This window comes from Leiobunum rupestre, chromosome 5, assembly GCF_980474605.1.
Source record: "Leiobunum rupestre chromosome 5, qqLeiRupe1.1.hap1, whole genome shotgun sequence".
NCBI classification, from domain to species: domain Eukaryota; kingdom Metazoa; phylum Arthropoda; class Arachnida; order Opiliones; family Sclerosomatidae; genus Leiobunum; species Leiobunum rupestre.
In genome coordinates, this window is record NC_143388.1 from 58,959,639 (window position 1) to 58,975,972 (window position 16,334).

A 16,334-nucleotide genomic window follows, 5' to 3' on the forward strand; every position below is an offset into this window, starting at 1 on the left:
CGTTTTTACAACTGTAGTTTTTTGTTGTTCGACTCCCCGTCCATTTCGAAATTTAGGGTTTGAAACCCCACCATTGATAGCGACGGGTCAGCTCGCTCTCCCGACCTCTCCATGTGGAAGGATTAAGTCCGGCATTGTTAGCGCTGTCAAAATTGTCAGCGGTTACAATGCCCTTGAGAACCGCGAAGTCCGAATTACGAGGTGACCGTCGCTATCAATACGGGGATAGCGAAGGGAAAAGCAAAAAGATGTTTGAACCCTTTTTCGACACTGGGGGATGAAATTATCTGAAACTAGGATTTAATACCATTGAAAATCGTATGAGAAAACACGTATGCTCTGACGTCAAAATGATGGAAAAAAACGGTCCCCTAGATAGAGTCGGAAATCGGGCGAGATAACCATTCCAAGTTCGATGTAAGAATTCCTGGCATCAGCCATTGGATACAGGGGGTTTAAAGGAGTACAAGGGGGTTGTACCACGGTATTTATGGCATGGGAAAAGTGGAGAGGAGGTACCACGGTAATTATCACATGGGCAAAAGGGGGAGGGGTACCCCGGTAATTGTCACATGGGAAAAAGGGGAAGGTGGGTACCACGGTAATTATCACATGGGAAAAAAGGGGAGGAAGGGCCTTACTGGGGTGGTTCTACTTTGGGGAAAGGGTACCATACTTATGAGTAATTATGTTACATATGCAAACAGGAAACGCGCGCTCCTGCCGAGGTCTGGTTAAGCCAGCACCAGAAAACAGAACGGGGGATAGCGTTCTCCATTTGGACTCCTCCAAATTCGGTTCGAATCCGTCGTGTGTTTCAAATCAGCCCGCGAAATACATAGCCCTGAGGGAGCCGAGCACGTTGGAACTTGGAACATGAAACAAAATAGCTCCGAGATCGAGAGCAATAACTGGAACACACAATTATTGATCGGAGCAGTTTCGAATACGCAAATGGAACATTAAAAGTTAATATGGGCGATCTGGAGCGCCTGAGAGCAGTCAAACGGAGAACGATATAATTTAAAAAAAGGAAATTGCCGCAAAAAATTTGCGCAGGGGCCGCTTGGCAGGGGCGGTCTGTGTTTTTTTCTCGGAGGATTTAGAAGACCGGTGTTGCGCTGTTCGGAACGGGTTGCATTTATTTGAATGTAAAATTATTCGTGCATTTAGTAATATAAATCTATTGCATTTAAATAAATATTAAACTTCACGCGTTAAAGCTTTTTTTAGGTAAGTTAACATCTTATTAAGTACAGTACATATTTTTCTTTCGGCGAAAATAATTGTAACGTAGTAAGCATAGGCTTAGTACTTAATGTAAATTTAATTTTTCATATACATTTTTCCTTGTTAAAAGTGGTAATTTTCAGTTTGAGTTAACGAATTAAACATTGAGATTAAGTAATACAATTTGAAGCCGCACTGAAATTTTGTCTTTATCTTGTTATTATTTAGTTAAACAACAAAGTTGATTAAACAGATGAAGGGCGGTTTATTATCCTAGTAGAACGTATCTTGATGTACATGTAATGATGTACGCATGTAGCCATATGGCTCTCTTATATAAAAATCTAATGTTTCAAAGTATCGTAATATAAATCAATAAAATTATATGGCATTCGTAAATTTTCAAAACCCATATTGAAAGTTAAATAGGTTTTGTTCCTATGCTTTTAGTTTAGATGACTTATCAGCACATGATCAAAAGTAAAACTAAAAGCATAGAAACCATATTGAATAACCTGTTGCAATTAACTAAAGGTGGAAAATAGTTTTTTTTTAGTCACTACACATTTTCAAATAAAATATAATTTGCAGAAACTGATGTTTGATGCTTAATACAATGAAGGGCCTCTATCTCAATACAAGTAAATATTTTTTTACTTTAAGGGAAATTGTTTTCTTAGGGTATGGCCGTAACATATCTATATAACTGTGTTTGAAACAAAATTAATTCTTATTTAATTTGAATTAGCCTTTCAGTTTAAATAGAATACTTTAATAAACTACTGGATTTTCAACTGCTTTCATAAAATACAAAGTCTGCTGAGTAAAATCCATCAGTTTGAGTTTCTTGCTTTGGCCGCTACATAGCTCTATCTAAACTAAAAAGTTTAATTTTGCATGCTTATGACTGGGTTCAAACAGACCTAAAAATATCAGGGAATTGGATTATAAACAGAAAAATCTGGGATATTCCAAATTTTTTTGTAAAAATTGGGGGGAAATTTATGAGGGCTAAGAAAGTTTGCCTTAAAGAGTACAAATTTACTTAAGTTTTTCTTATGAAAGATTTTACTTTATTACTTCTTTTATATATAATAATTTGGAACTAATTTAGTCTGAATGTCAACCATAAAATGAATTATTCTTGGAAAGATGGGTTCGGTTACCAATAACACAGATTATTATTAGGTAACTGTTTGAGACGTAATAAGATAAAACCTTAGTTTTTATTAATGTTATCTTGCACCTGGAAATATTAGTGCAAAAAATTAAAATATCAGGTAAATGACAAATTGTCCCTTCGGTCTTATGTTGAGCAAATTTTCTAAAAGCATTTTCATTACCTACTGTTTCCACGACTTGATGATATTCTTTAAAATTGTTTATGAAACAATCGTGACTAAGTATTTATAGGATGTTATTTACTGTTCCCTTCCAACTAGGCTACTTTGTTTAGAATTTTAAAAGATTTAATTTATAGGAATTTATCATTTCACAGCCTTATTGCTGTTGGTGTCATGCAATTTAATCTATTGCCAGAGTATTTCAGCAACAAATGGTAAATTAAGAGAATTTAAAAAATTTTATGTCACATTTAATAATGTCTGTGAACATTTTTTTTCCCTCACCACACGTGTAGAGACGAATGTGTGTGGTAGCACGTATAGCTCTGAAGCTGGCCACTTTCAAATTTACAAAAAAGGCACCAGCGTTCCAGGAGATGGGGTTTTAAAAAATTGTACTTGGACTATCAAAGTTAATGAGACTTTGATTAAGGATTCCAAAGGAATATTTCTCTTGGCAAATTCCTTTTTCCTCCAAGATATATACTCTCTATCAATTAGAGTTTTGGATAAAGATAACCATAGTGTTCCTTATTTAACAGATTTTAAAGGAAAATTAGGTTATTAAATTTGTGTTATTTTTATTACTGTACATACATTTTTGCTAATGCTTAATCTTGTAATTCTTTAGAACCATTTGGAATTTTCGTCAGTGGTTACAAAGAAGTTAATGTCACGTTAAATATGCCTGATAAAAGTGATCAACATGGCGATTTTCAAATGCAATATTCTACAGAAGGCGAGTTAAGATGTATTTGAGTCTTAACAATTTTTAATAAATTTTAATTTTTAGGATGTAAATATAATATGACAACGACTGAAACTGGAGTTTTTAAGTTTCCAGTTTATGAGAAGAATGTTGCGGCATTTACATGCAATTTCGTTTTTATCCCTGGATCAAATTCAATCAACACTCTACATGCCTCTTTCAGCGAATTCGATATTCCTGCGGATCAATCCTTGAATGTCTCTGGTTCCAAACAGGATAAGAGCTATACCAGTAAGTGAAGCCTCGTGAAGTGACCATCGATTAAATATGAATTTAACACTTATTTATTTTTAGCTGCTGACCCTCCAAGCGAATTACTAGCAGCCGATAAATTAAGTCTGAGTCTTGAAATAAAAAATACCAACATCTCTGATAAAATTACCCTAAGATATGACCTCCTAACCGATGGTAAGTCAGACTTTGGTGTAAAAATGTATTTGTCAACCAATTCATTTTTCTAAACAGTTTGCAGTGATGTTAAGACTCTTTCCAACACAATGAAAAGTAGCAATTTGGTATCCCCATCCACCGACAATATGGAATTCTTTTCTTCCCAAAAATTCAGCTGTCTTTGGATGTTGAAAAGCGACCCAGGAACAATTATCAACTTTGACCTAACAACTGTTAATTTAACTGGAGCCAGTGACCAAATTTTGATTCTGGATGGCCCAAATCAATCGTCCCCTTTCATCACTCGCATCACGCAAGCAAATTTGCAAAGCTGGAAAAGTAAGGGACATTTTTTAAAGAACAATAGTTGAATTTGAATCAAATAACTTTTATTTTCACAGCTAAATATATCCAAACAAGCAGTAACAAAGCGTGGGTTGCTCTTAATACTCCATTAGCCCAGAAAGGCTTTGCAGTTGATCTTACAATTTCTCAAAGTAAGATTGAGGATAATAAAGAATTTAATTATAGTTGAGCTATAACTCAAATTGAATTTATTTTTTTAGAATATGGTGGTTTTTCATCCAAGTCGGGGCCATTTTCCATCGGTGATGTAGATGAGGGAGTTTATCTCTTCAAACTGGTAGAAGGAAAACAAGTCGAATTCTCTTTTAATGTAAATGGTAACAATATCCCGAAAGGAGGAAGTATCAAATTTTTCAAGAACTTTGAGAAAGAAGGATTACCTCTTGCTGTTTATGACCAATCGAGCCAACTTCTACCAGTCGTTTCTATGGAACATACCATGACAGTGGTAGTTGAAAAGTTTAATAGTGGTAAAATCAATGCAACTGTGTCAATTAGAGAACCTGGTTGTTTTGCTGAAGAAAGTGACAGCGCTGGGTCGTACTCGTTGCAGGGAGCTTGTAATAACTTGTGTACATGGAAAATATCACCAAAGGCTAATAGTACTGGTAAATGAATCATTTGATTAGTTTTATTACAGACAATTAATTTGAAACTCCACAGATCAATTTCAGTTCCATTTTACCTCCGTTCAACTGTCAGAGGGTGATACCATTTCAATTAGTGATGCAAAAGCTGCACCGATTATTACAGAATTGGGACCGTTAAGTGGTTTGCCAGATTTTATTATTCCCGCTTCCGGAGGTGCTTTGATTAAAATCACCAGAAACAATTGTTCAACAAGCAAAACAATTGTTCAAGCTAGCTTTGCTAGTAATACAGGTGTGTTTTTGGTTGGAACGAAATGCTTTTCCACAACTTCATTATAATTATTGCTTACTTTAGGCTGCAACTCGGAGCAAAAAGTTATCAGTGGTCAAACTGTGCTAGTTACTTCTCCAAACTACCCCAACAATTACCCCTTATTTGCAAACTGTACTTATAAAGTGGCGAGTGAAGGCAACACGAGCCTTCTTCATTTAAGTTTTGAGAGTTTAATCTTGGCTGCGCCCGGTCACGTTCTCACTCTCTACACTCTTAAAACTGAGAAAAACAAAACAGAAAAGGTAGTCTTGGCAGTTTTCAATCACACCACGACTCAACTGCCAGACGATTATCTAGTCAAAGACAATATCTATTTCGAGTTTGCGTCTTCTGTAGCTAACAAATCTTTGCCTTTGAAAAGCGCAAGTGGTTTTAGTGTCAAAGTCTTAACTATTGGTGCGTTTGCTGATTTTAGGCCTTTTTTATCCTTTAAGTGAATCTTCTATTTAATTATTATTATTAGATAACGGAGGAGTTGTTACTAATACTTCTGGAAGTTTCGAGTCTCCTGGATATCCGGCCAATGTGAAGGCTGGCTCTCGTTTCGCTTGGGTGGTTCAAGTTCCATTCAAGAATGACACAGATGCTCAAAACATTATTTCCTTCCATTCAGGAAATCAAACCAAAGAAAATGACTTAAAAAAGTACGTATCAATTATCAAATTGTTTTTCTTTGTTAAAGTTTAAAGACTTGCTAATTTTTGCCTACGGTCCCACTCAGATTTCTTACAATCTACGATGGTCCATCAATACGAAGCAATCAATTGTCCAATTTTAGCAATGATATCTATTTAAGCCGTACTAATACAATGATATTTTTGTATCAGCGTTTGAATCTTAGCGAGGAAGGTCCAGCTATGCTTTTTGAATTCCAAGCTCACGGTATTGCATTCCCAAATTTTGGTTTTTGTTTCAATCAATAACCCTTTATCTAATTTATATCAGCTTGCAACTCATCACTGATGTGTGATAATAAAATCTGTATGCATGAAGACTGGAAATGTGATGGAAATAATGACTGCGGAGACTATAGTGATGAAAAAGATTGTCAAGGAGTATTACCTGGTCCAACCCCTAAACCCGAACCACCGACACCAAAGCAATCGGGAAGTAAGTAAAATGTTTCTATTTTATATAAGCCACGAAATTGGATATTTCGAATTTACAAGGGAATTGGGTGGAGGTGAGCAAGTTTAAATAAATTACTGCTAAGCTAATACCCAAAGAACCAAAACTAGTGACTTTTGAAGCCAATTACCAGTGGCTGGGTTTAATTGTGTACTATTTTTTGTGATTTGTTTTCGAGCTGTTTTCTTAAAAATGTAGCTTTTACTGTGTTAGTAGAAGCGCATTTTGCCAAAAATGATAAATTACTGAAAAACGTTTTTTATTTCAAATTTCTATGGAACATTCCTTTTGCAGGTAAATTGAATGACCTTGAACCATTTCTTCAAGACTTATCTTGAGAATGTTGGGTTTACGGATTTGGTTCCAATTAAAACGCTGTTGCTCACCATATTAGTTAAAATAACTTAGATTTGGCCAATCAGAAGCTGAGAAATTGAAGGTTAATGAATTCAGTGTTTGAAAATAAAATAATCTTATTAATTTTAATGTGACTTAATTAAAGGAATTCTGAATAGTTTACAACGGTTCAATTATGCCACCATCGGCTACGATACATGGGTGAGCTCGTTTAACGGCCAGAGTTCATAGTGTTGTTCAACATTTCAATTGAAATGTGTTGTTTAAATGAAAGTTTTTAATTGAATTGGGATATTTTTATTCTTCAAATGTCATGAAACACGTATAAATTTAATTTAATTACAAAAGTTGTTCCAAATGACCACTTAAAAATAATTCTTGAGCCCATTCGAAGATTCCAGGCGTGTTGCGGATAGTTTCACAGGCATCAATTGTTCGTTGTTGTAGGTCATCAATGTCCCGAACTTCAGTCTCTTAAGCCAAGTCTTTAAAGGGTCCCCAGAAATAAGTCTGGAGGGGTTAAATCAGGAGACCGAGCAGGCCATGTTACAGTCCCCCTCGACCAAAGGAATTAATTATTCTTTCTCGCCAAACTTCAATTTCTCGGCTTTTGATTGGTCAAATCAAAGTTATTTTAAGTAATATGGCGAGCAACAACGTTCTTATTGGAAGACATGGTTCAAGTACATTCAATTTTTCACTAGTAAATGTCACAAGGAATGCTCCATAGAAATTTGAAATAAAAACGTTTTTCAGTTATTTATCATTTTCCGTTTTTTTAGTGGAAAACCTGTATAACACTTCTAGTTGGGAGCCATTCACAAATTACTTACTGCAAAAAATTTACCACTCCCCTTAAGAATACAATTGGAAGACCCCACTTCCGAAATTACATGTAGAATTCTGATGTTACTTAACATATTTTAGTGACCCTTGTAGTACTCATGAAATCCTACTCTGAAATTTCAGAACAAGCTGTAACTTTTATAAGCACTGCCTATTTTCTAGAAAAAAATTATTTTATTCTTGCACTGTGGGGGTTCTAAAAATGGTGCCTTTTTTCAGTTTCTAACTTAGCACTTGGCTTTGGTATTGGTTCTTCCCTAATAATTGGAATAGTTTCTGGACTTTTGTTTCCTATTTTAATGAGAAAGTTAAGAGAACGCAGAGAAACTGGCTATACTTCTCTTAATTAGGATTTCTATTTTGTTTCGAATCAATACTTAATTTTGCATTGCTCAATCATTTTTTACAGTATACAGTACCTTTTTTTATAGTTTTGAGTTGTACATTTATTTGAAAAATAAACTTAAATTTAAGTTTTATGAATATTCACTTTTTATTTTCAAATTCAAGGAATTGGGTTTTGTTTTATAGCCAAATTTTCCTTTAACTGCATGAACGCACTTCCTTTATTTCGGCCTGTTCATACTTTAAACCTCATCCTAAACTTAGTGACCATAAAAATACCATTAGAGTTTACTGTTGCAGTCATTGTAGGCTGTTTCTAAAGGGAGTGCAACCTTGGCTGGGAAAGGGTCTACCAATACTAACTTTTGTACCTCATATTCATAGAGCCAACAAATGATGTAATAAAATTTTTCCTGTAAGGAACTGGTGAAAATTAAGAAAAAAAATTAAAAGAAATCCAAGTCTTTACGAATGTAGAGGTTTTTTTTAATTATAATTTGGATACGTATTGAGAGGCATAATTTAAGAAGTGGTGCATCTATAGAAAGCTGGTACCCCTGTCCATTCTACGAAATCCAATGTGGTTTTTTCAAGAACATTTTTTTCAATAATCTTATATATGAAAGATAAAACTGCTTAAATGAAGCTAAATTTGGCTTTGCACTGTATCATTTGTATACCATGATCCTAAAATCAATTTATGCTTTCTGTTATGTGTCAGCTTCAACTACCGCCTTGACCTTAGGAATCCTGGCCTCTCTCGTAATTGGAATCTTGCTTGGGGTTGCAGCCCCAGCTGCTTACCGCCGTATAGCTGGAAATAGATTCAGCAGTTACAGCACTTTCAGCAATACTGGGGAATAAAATGAATGAATATCAGAAGGACTCTAAGCCTCAGGCAAAAATAGGTATTGTTTTATAAGTAACTACACTGTAAACCACATATTCTAATTTGAAATGCCCCTATCCCCAGTTCTTTAAATTTATAAAATTTGGAGTAAGAGTCTTCCAGGGTTTATTGTTATGTTTTGTTAGGTTACACTTTATACTTCTGATTAATTTATAAAAAAAAAAGTTAGTTTTAAAAGTGAAACAATTTTTGATTCCTAAACAGAAAGCAACTTGCCTTTTTCTCATTTTTGGTTTTCTTTGCATTTTCCAAACTCTTTTTAATTTCATTGTCAAATTGAAGTAAATTATACATAAATTTTTTTAGTACATATTTTGGCTTAAAAGTAGTGGCTTGGCTGCGCAGTTTTAGTGTTGGAGATTTTTTTCTAGAAACTTTTTTTGTATATGTCAAATAACAGGTGTAATTTCATTTAAATTAAGTATTAAATACAAAAATATGGTTAAAGGGTACCCAAAATATAAATGTTCCAAAGAAATTAGTAATTTCTTGGTCTATTATCACATAACTAAATTTGCTGAAACCGCTATTTTTTTATTGTACATTACTAAAAAAACCATTTTAAATGGTGCCTTTTTAAGTTATGGTAAATTGCAGGAAATTGAATAAGAACTGTGATAACGCATTGTTGTTAGTATAGATTAAGGCTTTTTTTTATTTTTTCATGAAAAATATTCGATCTAGTTCTTGTTTTTTCTATTTTTCAAATGTAACTAGATCTGGCCCAGTCTTGTTTTCTAGTTTAAAACTGAAATATAATCTCATTCCTTAATAATCTTAAATAGGCTTAGATCTGATATTTTGTTTATGCTATGCCATGATTGTAGACCAAATTGTCTACCAATTTATATAAAAATACACTCTTATATATCCTATATTGTACTTTTCTTTTGAAATTAAACCAAATATATAAAATTATCTGTGACTCCCCATTGAGATTGGTAATTAAAGATCGCTAAGTACTCATTTAGAGTTTTATTAAAGTGTGCACATAGATAAATGGTTGGTTATGTTAATACTTCTTTCCATAAAATCCTCCCCGACTGTCTTGCCTCCTGGCCAAATGGTGCTGTCAGAACTTTGACCACAGCTTTAGCAGTATAATGAAAAACTGGTTTTACATATAACTCCCTGACTTGACCACTGATGAGCTGTTAAGGCTACCTAGCCCTAGCCCTAGCTCTTAACGTAACCTGGAACAAAAAAAGTCTAGTTGTGCTATCACACATTCTTAATTTCACTTGAACGAGAAGTTTATGGAAACATCTATTGGATATAAATAATCTTTTTCAAATAATGTTACCCATACTTAGCCTTTTTTAACAACCATAATTCGCGGTGACTTACACTACCTATATTTTATAATTTTATTCCTATAATTAGACTGCTTTCCTACTTTTTACATTGCGATTAACTGTTTTTAAATATCTAAAACTACATTATTGGAAACAAAAATTACTAAATACTCATTTGCGGCCAAAATAAAAAATACCCTCGGCATCTACGTGACAAGGTCTATCAGGCGCAACCAAAATTAATATAAAATTCAATGAAAATGAGAAATTTTAAAATTAAAAAAATTAAGTTAAACAATTAAATAATCATTTGCGGCCAAAATAAAAAATACCCTCGTCATCTACGTGACAAGGTCTATCAGGCGCAACTAAAATTAATATAAAATTCGATGAGGCCGCTGTAGTGCACTTCACCCTAAAAGGCCTCCTATAAATCAATTACAAATTTTTCTTAAGGTTTTACACTAAAAAGTTACAAAGTTTATATAAAAATAACTTTATTGTAAAACTTGAGATTTAAAATACAGTTAAAAATCTATAAATTAATAAATTAGATTCCTTTAAGTTTCAATACTTAAATTAGTCGATTTTAGTTTTTAATTCAAAAGAATCGGAACTCTTAGTTAGTAATATACTTAGCATTTATTTTCATGCCCAGAGTTGGAAGTTTAAGTTCCAACATTTACCAGAAAGTTCCTTGCACAAATAAGAATAATTAATACATTATGTTAATAAATCTTAAAGGACTAAATGCGTAACATGTGTTTGGAAAAATTGAAATTATAGCAAATTGCACTACACAGGTACATAGATGTGTGGTAGTTCAGGGTTCAAAGAACCTTCTTAATTCTGCCTGATTTTGGGTTCATAGAAATTTGGTTTTTCATAAATATATATGGAAAACCCTTGTGCATTTCAAGGTAGCAATGAGGTCAGCGTGTCACTGCTTGTGGAATTATCTATAACGTTTGTAGTTCCGTACAAAACTAATCTTGCCATCTGACCAAAAGATCTACCATATGTTTTTACATTTTCTTCATTAAAATCTGGCACATTATCACTAGGAGCTAGATAACTGCGGTGTCTATAAAGCAAATGAATGGCATCATAGTTCTTCCAATCGTCGGATGGAATGCCATAAAGCATGTGCGTTAAATCATGAACACCAAAATTTATTGTAACTCTGTGTACCAATTGGGGTTTTACCATTAATATTGTTTGAGTTGGAAGTTCTCCCGCATTATAATACCATCTATCAGGGCGATAATACTTGTATGAATTATACCACAGCTTAAGAAAACGGGCATCTTTATTGGCAATTAAAATCTGAGTTCCCAAGTTTTGTTTTAAGGGCCAACCAATAGCAAATTCAAATTTGCGGTACTTATCAAGTGATTTTACAATGTAAGTGTCACCATCAAGGTAAATTCCCCCATATTTAATCATTAACCTTATCCTAGCTATATCTGAGGCATGGTAAATAGAGCTGAGTCTTTTCCTAAATATATGGGTTGGTCGGGACAAATAATGTACTTTAAAACCTTCCAGGTCTTTGACCATACTCCAGTACTTCCCATAAAATCTTTCACAATCACAGTGAATAATTATTTGTTCTGGTTTTTGGTTGCGATGAGCTGCTTTGATTACGATCATCTGCACAAAACTCAGTTCTGGTTTCAGATCATCTGTGAAATGGACCATGTGAACCACATTTGGCACCACATAAAAAGAAAACCCAGTCTCGTTATCTGCTTGTGAAAAGTCCACTTTTTGAAGTCTTAGGAAGTTGTTTGTGTAGAAAATGTTCGGCAAACTCATAAAGCCATATAACCACAACAAGGAAACCAATATAAGTAACAGCAAAAAGATGTACAGTGTTGGTATTCTCCTCGGATACGATAAGATTGATGACACGCTCTTCATTGTTGTTTGAATTTCTTATGTTATCTCCTTAGGACGTTCGTAGATAATTTCAGGAATCGATACCTAGACCTAAGTATTGCATTATAGTAACCGAATTCATTCTTGATATTCCTGACAGCTTGGATTAATAATAGAAGCTAACGCTGACAGTTTTTGCTAGAGAAATCGCCGGTTCTTCCGGCCAACTTTCAACTTAAAATGCCAGATATAATTTTACCTTTACCGCCCAACAGCTCTTCAAAGGAGCCCAATTATAAATAGGCCATATTTTGTAAACAAGCCCAATTTGGCGAGAGTTTTTTTTTTAAAAGGGGCGCTTTTCAAAATATTGGTGTTTGCGTGATGTTATAGTTTTAAGTATCATGGGAAATTTTATAGAGTAGTATCACCTCGTAGCTTTGGCCATGGCCGCCATTTTGGGCGCGTTTTTTTCTCTATAGGAAAAAGCATGGGTGACGTTGCGTGATGTAGCACTGACACTACTCTATACATAGTTTGCATCCCTACGTCATCAATGACGCAGTTCCAAGTATAGATATAAGAACCAAGAATAAATATTTAATTTGAGCAAGAATGAACGGTTCTTTGCCGCCATTTTGAAGGTGTAGATTTCTTAGTAAAACGGGAGGGTTAACAGTTTCAATCGTCTGTTTGCGGATTTTAATTATTTTCAAATGATTAAGGATTTATTTTCACGTTAAAAATGGTTATCTGCCTGGTTAAAAATTGTTCGAGTAGTTCAATTACCAAGGGAGAGCGAAAATTGTTTATTTTATTCGATAGTGAAGGTAATTGTAAAAAGGATGACCGCAAAGGCCTAACTTTGATAAGCTTTGTTAACTTCTTTTCGTAGATATTTCTGTCGTAATTTGATATTTTATTTAAATAACCCGGCCTTAGAATCTTATCTGGCTTTGTTTAGGGCCCATTTAAAATTTTAAAGCATAAATCTAATACGTTTTGTAGCTTTGACGAGATTACCAACAAAATGGCTACCTATTTAGTAGCTACGCGCGAAATGGTTTGAATTTTTGATCGCCCTCCCAGTTTCCTTGGAGACCATAGGCCCCTCCCTATGAATAGAAACTCCAATAGACGGTAAAATAAATTCCAACGGCTTCCCAGCCTCTGAAGGGTTTTTGAATTTGGGGGTACGAAAAAAGGGGAAACGTTTCGTGACAGCATGGCTGCCAGCCTCTCCGCTTCGCGACTTTAATTGTCACTGAAATTATTTCAACCGTTTTTCACGTTATTACGATTGATCTCAGTTAATAATTTGTATTTTAATTTAAAGAATTCAAGTTATAGGTAAATTTACAGTTAAACCTAGAACCATTAACCCCTGGACCCGGTACTCAATGTTATAACGCCGTTTTAGTTTTCTCCACGTGGCAGCACCATCAAGCGGAGTAAAACGGGGAAATTGGTCCTCAGCTGCTCATTTTCCCCACCCTCCTTTACTTGGCTGCGAGCGTTTCGTGCTCCTCGCAAATCGTTGACGCGCTCTCTCTTAGTCAAGTTCGTTGCTTTCGCGCCGTGACCGCCAATGCCGACGAGTTTAGCGGTAAAACGCCGCACGATAGGAGAGCGAAGGGAATACGTTTCGTCAGTTCTCGTTTTTACCGAGGACCAATATTTCCGCTTATTGCCAGTGGTGGCGTTGGAGTAGCGGAGGCTAAGTGAGAGCCGCGTCGCCTATCTAGTACCGGGTCCAGGGGTTAATGGTTCTAGGTTAAACAACCATTTTGTCTAGCTTTGATTCCCGAAATATAACGGTCAGTTTACTTAGATGGCGCCACGTGCTCTACGAAGAATCACGATTTAGATATTTGTTACTCTGCGAAAGTTAAAAATTGGCCTCTGCACATGCTCCAATACCAACCAATCCGGTGTTCCCTCCCTGGCTAGTGTCCAGTTTTTAAGTGGCAATGACGGTTTAAAATTCCACCCCCATTTATTTTACCGTCTATTTTTATTATTCGAAATATTTTTTTAAGTACAAATTAATCGAATTTTTGTTTAAAAACTGTACATATATTGAGAGTAATATGTTTCGGAGTGCTTCATGGCGTTTTCCATTGGAGTCCTCTGAGCGCTCCTAAATATAAAACGTGTTCCATTGGGACAAAAAGGGCAACTCCAAAAAGGAGGCACGTCTTCCATTGGCACTGTTGCTCCCTCGCGGATTGATCCGAGCTGCCCCAACTCGAGGGACGGGGCAATGGACGCTTCAATAAAAGATACTCGGTTAAGTCGGTTTTTACTCCCCTCTCCAAATTCATCTGAGAAGGAACTATTTCCGGTCGGTTGGTTAAACGGTTAGAATGGCTAGCCAAAATGTCATATTTATGCCAATTGGAGACGCGTTTTTGCCCTCATGAGAATTTTGCGTCAGATAAGAAATGCGTCGGCTCGCGTGTATAAGGAACTTACTAATGTTAATTTTCGATAATATATTTTAAGGTAAAATATATAATGTTACTAAATCTAAGTATAAGAAGATATTATTATTATTATTATCATCCTCTTATGGTATAAATAATTAAAATTATACGGAATATTTTTATATTACCGGGCAATTTTAAGGCTTCTTATGGAGGCAGAGTTAATTCATTTCGTATAAAATTATCTTTCGGAAAAAGATGAAAACTAATTCATATAGAACTAAACGTATTACTTTTGCAGTACGGTATGCAACAAGTGTTTCCTTTTAACCAGGTAACCTTTTTTGGCTTGTTAACGCTTAGCAAAAAAACCCATGTTATGTTCGAGAAAAGTTTCCAGCTTTCTAATATTTCAACAAGCACTATATAAATAGTAACTTATGAGTCCTGGCTGTCGGAAATATTACTTCTTGGCAATTTCTGGGAAGATGTTTTATTTAAGCGCCTATTCAATTTTTCCCGCAAGTAGACATAAAAGAAGCCCAATTGGGCTGTAAAATAGCCCAACTGGCAGCTCTGGCTTTCAGTAAATTTTTATAATTTTCTATTGCCTATAACCCTACCGCCATCTATACGCAACTTCCGTTTTCACTACTATCCTTTCGGTGTCTCCGAAATCCAATTTAACAAATTTACATTCAGATTTCAGACATTCAGTCAACATGGCACCATTATTAGACGTAAAAGTGCATCCTGTTGTTTTATTTAGTGTTATAGATTCTTATGAAAGAAGAAATGATGGAGCAGATCGAGTTATTGGTACTTTATTAGGCGTTCATGAGAAAGGAGCAGTAGAAATTACAAATTGTTTCTGTGTTCCCCACAATGAATGCGGTGATGAGGTAATTTTTAAACCGAGGCTTAAGATATTGGCTCTTGCCAACAGGGCGCATGGAGCCATGGACTAGCAAGCAAAATATTCACATACCTTTCAAATATTCCCTTTATCCTTTTAAGGTTGCGGTTAATATGGAATTTGCAAAGGATATGTATGAGTTACATCGTAAAGTTAACCCCAATGAAGTTATTGTAGGGTGGTACGCCACTGGGCTTGATGTAACTGACCATTCTCTGCTGATCCATGAATACTACAGCCGAGAAGCGAACAATCCCGTTCACTTAACCATTGATACAAAACTATCTGGAGATCAACTCGGAATCAAGGCATACTCTAGTACCGTTTTTGGAATTCCACGCAAGAACATTGGTACAATGTTCACCCCTATCAAAGTTAGCATTGTCAGCTACGATCCTGAGTTGGTGGGCTTAAAGCTAACTCAGCGTACCAGGTTCAACATCAAGAGAAGTACAGAATGCATACCGGATCTAGATGAAATCAGCAATGCCACTTTGAAAATTAAAGAAATGCTTGATGTTGTCATAAGATACGTTGATGAGGTTTTAGCTGCAAGAGTACCTCCTGATAACAATATTGGGCGATTACTGATGGAAATGGTTCAGGCTGTACCACAAATGGATGGAGAGGATTTTAAAGAAATGCTAAATTCAAATATGAAAGATTTGCTTATGGTAGTTTATTTGGCGCAGTTGACTAAAACACAACTAGCTTTACATGAAAAATTGAGTTTGCTCTAATGTTGCTTAAGTATATTAAAATTGAGTATAGTGAAAGAATTTTGTTGACTTTTTTCTAACTTAGTATAACATTTTTAAAGAATTCCAACAATATTGAGATGTAACAGTTTTATTTGGCCCTGTTTAAAATTAAATTCGATTTGCAATGTAAATACAAAACTTCTACAACAAAAGTATATTTCTAATATACATAAGTTAAAATTCATCAATGTTACAAAATATTTGATCATATTCGTTATGTATAAAAATGTGTAAATTATAATATCACATGCTTTAAAATAATTAAGAAAGTAGATCTGGCATAATAACAACTGGTAAAAGTCCTTTCGGATGCTTCCCAATTAGGAAAGATGCAATCCATTTATACAGTTCATCTTCTGATTGGAAACACATTGTGGAACCAAAATAAGGGTTACTTCTTGATCTGTTTGAAAATTAGATTAGAATTTTCTTCAGATCTATATTCAT

General features: G+C 34.9%; 4 protein-coding genes across 9 annotated transcripts in view; 2 read left to right on the top strand and 2 right to left on the bottom strand.

Annotated features, from left to right (window-relative positions):
- Positions 1–1,070: 1,070 nt before the first annotated feature.
- LOC149945444 (cubilin-like) lies at positions 1,071–9,496 on the top strand. 4 transcript variants are annotated; one of them, XM_090174936.1, is made up of 17 exons: positions 1,073–1,233; positions 1,822–1,871; positions 2,711–2,788; positions 2,870–3,133; positions 3,205–3,312; positions 3,367–3,573; positions 3,637–3,750; positions 3,808–4,071; positions 4,134–4,229; positions 4,299–4,706; positions 4,762–4,980; positions 5,044–5,418; positions 5,486–5,666; positions 5,744–5,904; positions 5,968–6,132; positions 8,420–8,606; positions 8,813–9,495. In XM_090174936.1, the coding sequence occupies exons 2-16, from the start codon at positions 1,835–1,837 to the stop codon at positions 8,560–8,562; spliced, it is 2,820 nt and encodes a 939-aa protein (XP_090031062.1). In that variant the 5' UTR covers positions 1,073–1,233; positions 1,822–1,834; the 3' UTR covers positions 8,563–8,606; positions 8,813–9,495. The 4 variants fall into 4 exon arrangements, with proteins under 4 accessions (XP_090031063.1, XP_090031062.1, XP_090031061.1 ...); XM_090174937.1 differs by lacking the exons at positions 8,420–8,606; positions 8,813–9,495 and adding an exon at positions 7,573–7,836 and having other exon boundaries at positions 1,071–1,233; XM_090174935.1 differs by having other exon boundaries at positions 8,420–9,496.
- A 973-nt stretch (positions 9,497–10,469) lies between these two features.
- On the bottom strand, positions 10,470–11,944 carry LOC149945445 (uncharacterized). Its single transcript, XM_090175013.1, has one exon. The coding sequence runs from the start codon at positions 11,824–11,826 to the stop codon at positions 10,819–10,821; it is 1,008 nt and encodes a 335-aa protein (XP_090031139.1). The 5' UTR covers positions 11,827–11,944; the 3' UTR covers positions 10,470–10,818.
- Positions 11,945–14,921: 2,977 nt separating this feature from the next.
- On the top strand, positions 14,922–15,905 carry LOC149945446 (eukaryotic translation initiation factor 3 subunit F-like). Its single transcript, XM_090175168.1, has 2 exons — positions 14,922–15,112; positions 15,228–15,905. The coding sequence occupies exons 1-2, from the start codon at positions 14,933–14,935 to the stop codon at positions 15,864–15,866; spliced, it is 819 nt and encodes a 272-aa protein (XP_090031294.1). The 5' UTR covers positions 14,922–14,932; the 3' UTR covers positions 15,867–15,905.
- Positions 15,906–15,959: 54 nt separating this feature from the next.
- Positions 15,960–16,334, bottom strand: part of RhoGAP15B (RhoGAP_ARAP and RA_ARAPs domain-containing protein RhoGAP15B) — a 36,649-nt gene continuing 36,274 nt past the window's right edge. For all 3 annotated transcript variants that reach the window (XM_090175165.1, XM_090175162.1, XM_090175163.1), the window contains one exon: positions 15,960–16,290. In XM_090175165.1, coding sequence (XP_090031291.1) covers positions 16,149–16,290 — 142 coding nt within the window. In that variant the 3' untranslated portion in view covers positions 15,960–16,148. The remainder of the gene's footprint in view (positions 16,291–16,334) is intronic.

Bases quoted from the DNA above. Each gene is read 5' to 3' on its own strand.
- LOC149945445 (XM_090175013.1), bottom strand. From the start codon at position 11,826: ATGAAGAGCGTGTCATCAATCTTATCGTATCCGAGGAGAATACCAACA.
- LOC149945444 (XM_090174935.1), top strand. From the start codon at position 1,835: ATGCTTAATACAATGAAGGGCCTCTATCTCAATACAA. The intron at 1,872-2,710 runs GTAAATATTTTT...TTTAATTTATAG, and splicing joins GGGCCTCTATCTCAATACAA to GAATTTATCATTTCACAGCC. The intron at 3,751-3,807 runs GTAAGTCAGACT...TTTTCTAAACAG, and splicing joins ATATGACCTCCTAACCGATG to TTTGCAGTGATGTTAAGACT.
- LOC149945446 (XM_090175168.1), top strand. From the start codon at position 14,933: ATGGCACCATTATTAGACGTAAAAGTGCATCCTGTTGTTTTATTTAGT. The intron at 15,113-15,227 runs GTAATTTTTAAA...TATCCTTTTAAG, and splicing joins ACAATGAATGCGGTGATGAG to GTTGCGGTTAATATGGAATT.